Source organism: Otolemur garnettii, unplaced genomic scaffold (genome assembly GCF_000181295.1).
Source record: "Otolemur garnettii isolate 467f Iridium unplaced genomic scaffold, OtoGar3 scaffold00106, whole genome shotgun sequence".
NCBI classification, from domain to species: domain Eukaryota; kingdom Metazoa; phylum Chordata; class Mammalia; order Primates; family Galagidae; genus Otolemur; species Otolemur garnettii.
This window is the reverse complement of record NW_003852501.1, coordinates 2,436,940-2,443,134: the sequence shown is the minus strand read 5'-3', so window position 1 is coordinate 2,443,134 and position 6,195 is coordinate 2,436,940. Positions and strand designations below refer to the sequence as shown.

Here is a 6,195-nt window from a genome sequence, read left to right as displayed (position 1 = left end):
AAAAAAAAAAAAAAACAAAAAACAGTCAGATGGTGTTTTTAAGAAGTTAATATTGGTAAGTCATACATATTGAAAGAAAAAAAAAGAAAATAGCAGGAGGACCCATAGAATATGCTTGGAACCAGAAGTGTTTCAAATTTCCATTTGGGGTGATTTTAAAGTATTTACAAATTTAAAGTATTTGCAAATAAATACTTGGAAGTGAGCATCCTGAATCCAAGATGCAAAATGCTCCAATGAGTGTTTTTGTGTGTCATGTCTATGTTCTAAAGGTTCAATTGTGGAGGATTAGGGGATTCTCTTGCCTCAGCCTCCCAAGTAGCTGGGACTGCAGGTGCCCACCACAACGCCCGGCTATTTTTGTGTTGCAGTTTGGCCAGGGCCGGGTTTGAACCCGCCACCCGTAGTATATGGGGCTGGCGCCCTACCCACTGAGCCATAGGCACCGCCCAGTATTTTGAATTTTTGGATTTGAGATTCTCAAACTATATATCAAACTACGGGCACAATGTAGCAAAAGAATTTTTAAAATAAACACAAAATGCCATCAGGGTAGAAGTTAGGTGGGGGAGTAAGATGACGCACATGGGCTTCAATTATATTTACAATGTTTTATTTCTTAGGTATTAATTCTCTGTTCTTTAAATTCTGAAATATTTTACAAAAAGATTGTGCAGCTTCTTACCTTGTGATGGCAAATAATTTTTCTTGTATTTTTCTACCTGAGTTCCTGAAGAAATGAGATTCTTTTGAAATCGAACAGAAGGGTTCTATGTATGGGAGATAATTTTGAATATAAAGTAAGTTAGTCCACATATTAGTACTGAGTGAAACTAATAGAATTCAGCTAATGATGAGAATGCTGTAGGCTTGTTCATTTGTGTTGTTTTCATTAATCATAATAGGCTACTGTGAATAAGCTGTTATCTAGGAACGAATTACATACACAGAAACAGATTGTTTCTGATATATATTCATTCTTCAAGTTACAAAACAGTCAAGGTATCTTAAAATATCCTGAATATTAAAGACCAGCAGATGAGAGCAGCACAAGACCACAGCTCAAGGTGCTTGGGGTGGGGAGAACATTAAGGCTCATAGCTCCTCCCAAGCACTCCCCTCATGTTCTAATTAGACAGAGTCCTAGCTGAGCCCAGTTCTCCCAAGAATGAGCTGGGTGAGGCCTCCCTGCCATGCCCCCTTCCTGCCCCAGCTGTGACATAGTCCCCTGTACCTGTCTCACTTCACACCTCCTGTAATCTGTACTCCTCCTGCCTCAGCTACACACTCCATGGGCCAACCCCAGAATCTGCCATCATCAATACTATTGCTGGCTGCAATGATCAATAACTCAATAACTACAAAAATCTCAATTTCAAAGCATTCCACTTAAAATATCCAGAATGTATTCTATAGTCTGCTGTCTTCAAAAAGTCAATGTCGTTTAATAAAATGCTGAAGCATTTAGGGATAAGATGTCATGACTTTTGCCAGTTATTTCAAATGGTTCAGCAAAACATATGAAAATATGGCAAAATGTTCACAGTAGCTAACTCCAGGTCAGTGTTTAAATGTTCTCTATTTTGTGAAAGTTTGTAGTAAAAAGTCCAGGGGATGGAGAAAGCCATTTTCTGATGACCACAGCCTATCTATGCAGCTCATCCTTGAACACCCCGACCCAGCTGCGCTGGCAGCTGACTCACACACATCGGCACATCCTCAAACCCTGTGACCAATGCCCCCCTGGTGCAGCTCACAGCCATGTTTGCCACAGTCACTACTGTCGCACACATTTCCAACTTCCCTGGTCCTCACTCAATTGGTGGCATTCACCCTGCACTCCTGAACAAGAAAAAAACAGAATAATTCTCACTTTGAATGTTAGTCAATAACTAGGCAGGGCCCCATGGTGGCCAGAAATCAGGCTTCCTTCCCTAAGCCTCTGCTTTCAGCTCTCAGATGCCCACCTCAGGCTTTTTCTACCTCCTGTACTGCTAAGGGACAAGCTCCCACCTCCTGCCAGCTGCCTATGGGGGAGCTTGGTCTGTCCTGGTGTCCATGGTACCCTTAGTCTAGGGTACCATGTCAGCCATTCTCCCACTTCCCCTGAATCAAGTGTTTTCCTCTCCTATCTCACAATACACAAACACCCATTAATTTTACCATCTTAAAAGCACCAAAAAAATACGGCCCCTACCTCATTTTCTACGTCACTTTACAAGTATGCCACGAAGCTGCCCCATGCTGTCCCTAGCTGGTCTTCCACCACCAGGCTTTCCTCTCACACTCACACTCCTAGGGAAGGGATCTCACAGAGGCCCAGTCCAGGAGGTAAACCCCTTAATCCCGAACTTTCGAGCAGCCCCTGGTACCAGCAACCACCCTCCTTCTAAGGTCCCTTCCTCATTTGTCCACGGCACTGTGCCAGCCTCCTCTCTTCCTGCCCTCTGCTGTCCCAAGTATCTGTCCTTAACAGGAACTTCTCTGGCCATGCCTGGCTGCCTGGTCAGGACATCCTGGGATGTCCAGTAAGCAGTTCAGTCTTCCCTCGCTCAAGCCTGTGGTCACTCATGGTGAGTGGAAAGCCTACCAGGCCCAAACACAAACCTATACCACAGCACAGGCAGAGACCATTCCTGACTCTTTCCCTGCTGTCACCTCAACCAGCTCAGAAACCAACCCAGTCTGCTTCTCTACCTGCCACAGCCACCTCATCAGGCCACTGTCATCTGAATCCCCACAACAATCCCTGCCTATGTGCCTGGTTTTGCTCATGCTGCCTAGAACCCACTCCAAGCCCACAGCCAGGGTACCAACTACAATAGGGTGCCCTCACCCAGCACCCTCCAGAGGCTCCCAGGTCACTCCAGAACTGCCTCAGTGGCCCCTGGACTCCCTCAGGACACTGACCAGCTGTGCATGCACCTTGTTGTCCATCCCAAAGCCCCCCCACTGCTCTGCCCTCTGCAGGCCATTCCTCATACATGCCCTTCCCCTCACCATACCCCAAACCACCTGCTATTCCTCTGCTCTCACCATCATCATCTCACAGGCCACACATTTATCTGTCATGTTTACAGTCTTTCTCCCACTATTAGAATATAAGCTCCAAGAGGGCAAGGAATTTTGTCTTGTTATATTCACTGCTGTACCCTTATGACCTAATGTAGTACCTGGCATGTTGTAGTCATTCACACAGATGAATGAATAGCCAATTGCTTGATTGTTGTTTGTGACTCCACAAAAATGCCCCCTAATCTGTTTTGTTTTGTTTTGTTTTTTTTTTTTGAGAGAGCCTCAAGCTGTCTCCCTGGGTAGAGTGCCGTAGCATTACAGCTCACAGCAACCTCCAACTCCTGGGCTCAAGCGAGTCTCCTGCCTCCGCCTCCCAAGTAGCTGGGACCACAGGCGCCCGCCACAACGCCTGGCTATTTTTTGGTTGCAGCCGTCATTGTTGTTTGGCGGGTCCAGGCTGGGGATTCGAACCCGCCACCTTAGGTGTACGTGGCTGGCGCCTTAGCCAGTTGAGCTATAGGCGCCGAGCCCCCTAATCTGTTTTTAACTGAGATTATCTGCCTATTGTATTATGCCTCCATTGTAAGAACTGAACATACGTATATAGAGCAATGTTTGAAAAAAAAATTTAAATTGTGGTAAAATATTTATTACATAGAATTCACCACATTCACCACCTTCCTTCACTTTCTTTTTTTTTTTTGAAACGGAGTCTCACTATGTCGCCCTCAGTAGAGTGCATGGCATCACAGCTCAGAGCAACTTTAAACTCTTGGGCTTAAGCGATTCTCTTGCCTCGGCCTTCCAAGTAGCTGGGACTATAGGCACCTGCCAGAACGCCCGGCTATTTTTTTGGTTGCCGTTGTCATTGTTGTTTAGCAGGCCAGGCTGGGCTCGAACTTGCCCACCTTGGTGTATGTGGCTGGTGCCCTACTCACTGAGCTATAGGCACTGAGCCATCATTGTTTTTGAGATAGAGTCTCACTCTTATTGCCCCAGGTTAGAATCTCCTGGCATCATCATAACTCACACCAAGCTCAAACTCCTGGACTCGAGCAATCCTCCTGCCTAAACCTCCTGAGTAGTTACAACTACCGGCACCCAGCACCATGCTCGGCTACATCTCCACTATTTCTAAGTGCACAGTTCATGGCACTGAAGACCTCCTCATTGCTGTATGGTCATCACCACTCCCCAGCTCCAGAAACTTTTCCTCTTGCAAAACTGAAACTGGGCCCCAATCTCCTGCCTCAGCCTCCAGGTCTCCCACCCTACTCTGTCTCTATGAATATGAAAGCTTGAATATGTCTAATACCCACTAACCTGACCAGACCACCTGGTCCCAAACCTACCATAGACTCGCCTTTCTTCCCAGCAGTCCCGCGAGGATCCACCTTGAGGCTACTCTCTATGGCTTCTGCTTTCTTCCAGGCATCCAGTCGGAACCTTTCCATCACTTTCATTTCTTCCCGAAGGTCTGTGTTCTCTCGGACTAACATTTCTATCTGGCTCCTGAGACGGCCATGGGTACTTGACCATTTTGCTTCCTTTCTTTTTAAATCTTCCCGTAAGTCTGCTATTTGCTGTTTTAAAGCCTCTCCAAAAAAAAAAAAAAAAAGGACATTAATAGGAAAGGCTTCACAAGAAACAATTCCAGGACACCAGGTTCTTCAGGCCAGGGGAGCAAGGAGCAGGTTAGAGCCTCACCTCATGCCAGCAACAAAATTAATCCCAGAAGGCAGGACAAAGAGGTGATGACCCCCTACAGAAGCTGACTGCAATAGCACTGCCATGAGGTAATAAAGAACTAACTAACCTAAGATATTAACTGAAAAAGATGGGAGGAGATAAATGAGAGATCTGATAAAGGAATGAATGAACTGAAGGATAAGTTAAGATAAAGAGAAGAATAAAACATTCCAAAGTTAATACTACATGCCCTAAAACTGACTGTCTCTGAGATTTGTAAGAAGAAACAGGTTTTAAGAAAATGAGTTGGGCTCAGCTCCTGTAGCACAGTGTGGTTACGGCACTAGCCACATGCACCAGGGCTGGCAGGTTTGAACCTGGCCCGGGCCAGTCAGACAGCAATGACAACTACAATAACAAGAAAAAATAGCTGGGCGTTGTGGGGGGCACCTGTAGTCCCAGCTATTTGGGAGGCTAAGAAAATCACTTAAGCCCAAGAGTTTGAGGTTGCTGTGAGCTGTGACACCACAGCACTTTACTGAGAGTGACATAGTGAGACTCTGTCTCACAAAAATAAATAAAATAAATAAATAAATAAAAGAAATGAGTTCTGGCTGGTACAATGGTTCACACCTATAATCCTAATACTCTGAGAGGCCAAGGCAGGTGGATCGCCTACACTCAGGAGTTTGAGACCAGCCTGAGCAAGAGTGAGACATTATCTTTACTAAAAATAAAAAAATTACCAAGACATGGTGGCACGTGGCACATGCCTGTAGTCCCAGATACTGGGGAGGGTGAGGCAAGAGGACTACTCAAGCCCAAGTGTTTGAGGTTGCTGTGAGCTCTGACTCAATAAAAAAGAAAATGAGTTGTTTTAGATGGACTAAATATGTGAAGAAACTGTTGGAAGTATCTGGAAGCAACGTGAGATCATGTGTAGGTGCAAGTGATAAGGATTGACCAAAAGCTGAGGAAAGGAGCACAGACAGGTACCAGGAAGCCCTGAAATCCAGTACCTAGAACCCACTCAGTGGGAGATCCTGGGCAGTGGAGGTGGCCCTGACCCCATGCCTGCCCCAGGCCACCTCACAGCCTAAGCTTAAAATAGGTCAAGAACCTCTCCGAACATCAGCTTCTCCATTTACATAATTGTGGATTATAACCAATAAATGAGAAATTTCTAGTAAGCATTTTTATTATGAAAATACTACAATTGTAACATACAAGTCTAAATGGGTTAAGAATTCAACAGCAGGGGCAGCGCCTGTGGCTCAAGCAGCTGTGGCGCCAGCCACGTACACCTGAGCTGGCGGGTTCGAATCCAGCCCAGGCTCACCAAACAATGACAGCTGCAACCAAAAAATAGCCAGGCGTTGTGGCAGGCATCCTAGCTACTTGGGAGGTGGAGGCAGGAGACTTGCTTGAGCCCAGGAGTTGGAGATTGCTGTGAGCTGTGATCTCATGGCACTCTACCCAGAGTGACAGCTT

General features: G+C 45.8%; 1 protein-coding gene across 1 annotated transcript in view; it reads right to left on the bottom strand.

The window, feature by feature from the left end:
• Nucleotides 1-6,195, bottom strand: part of CENPJ (centromere protein J) — a 55,196-nt gene that overhangs the window by 6,574 nt on the left and 42,427 nt on the right. The window contains exons 9-10 of the mRNA XM_003796694.2: nt 4,368-4,610; nt 686-770 (exon numbers count right to left, since the gene is read on the bottom strand). Of these exons, the coding sequence (XP_003796742.1) occupies nt 686-770; nt 4,368-4,610 (328 nt within the window). The remainder of the gene's footprint in view (nt 1-685; nt 771-4,367; nt 4,611-6,195) is intronic.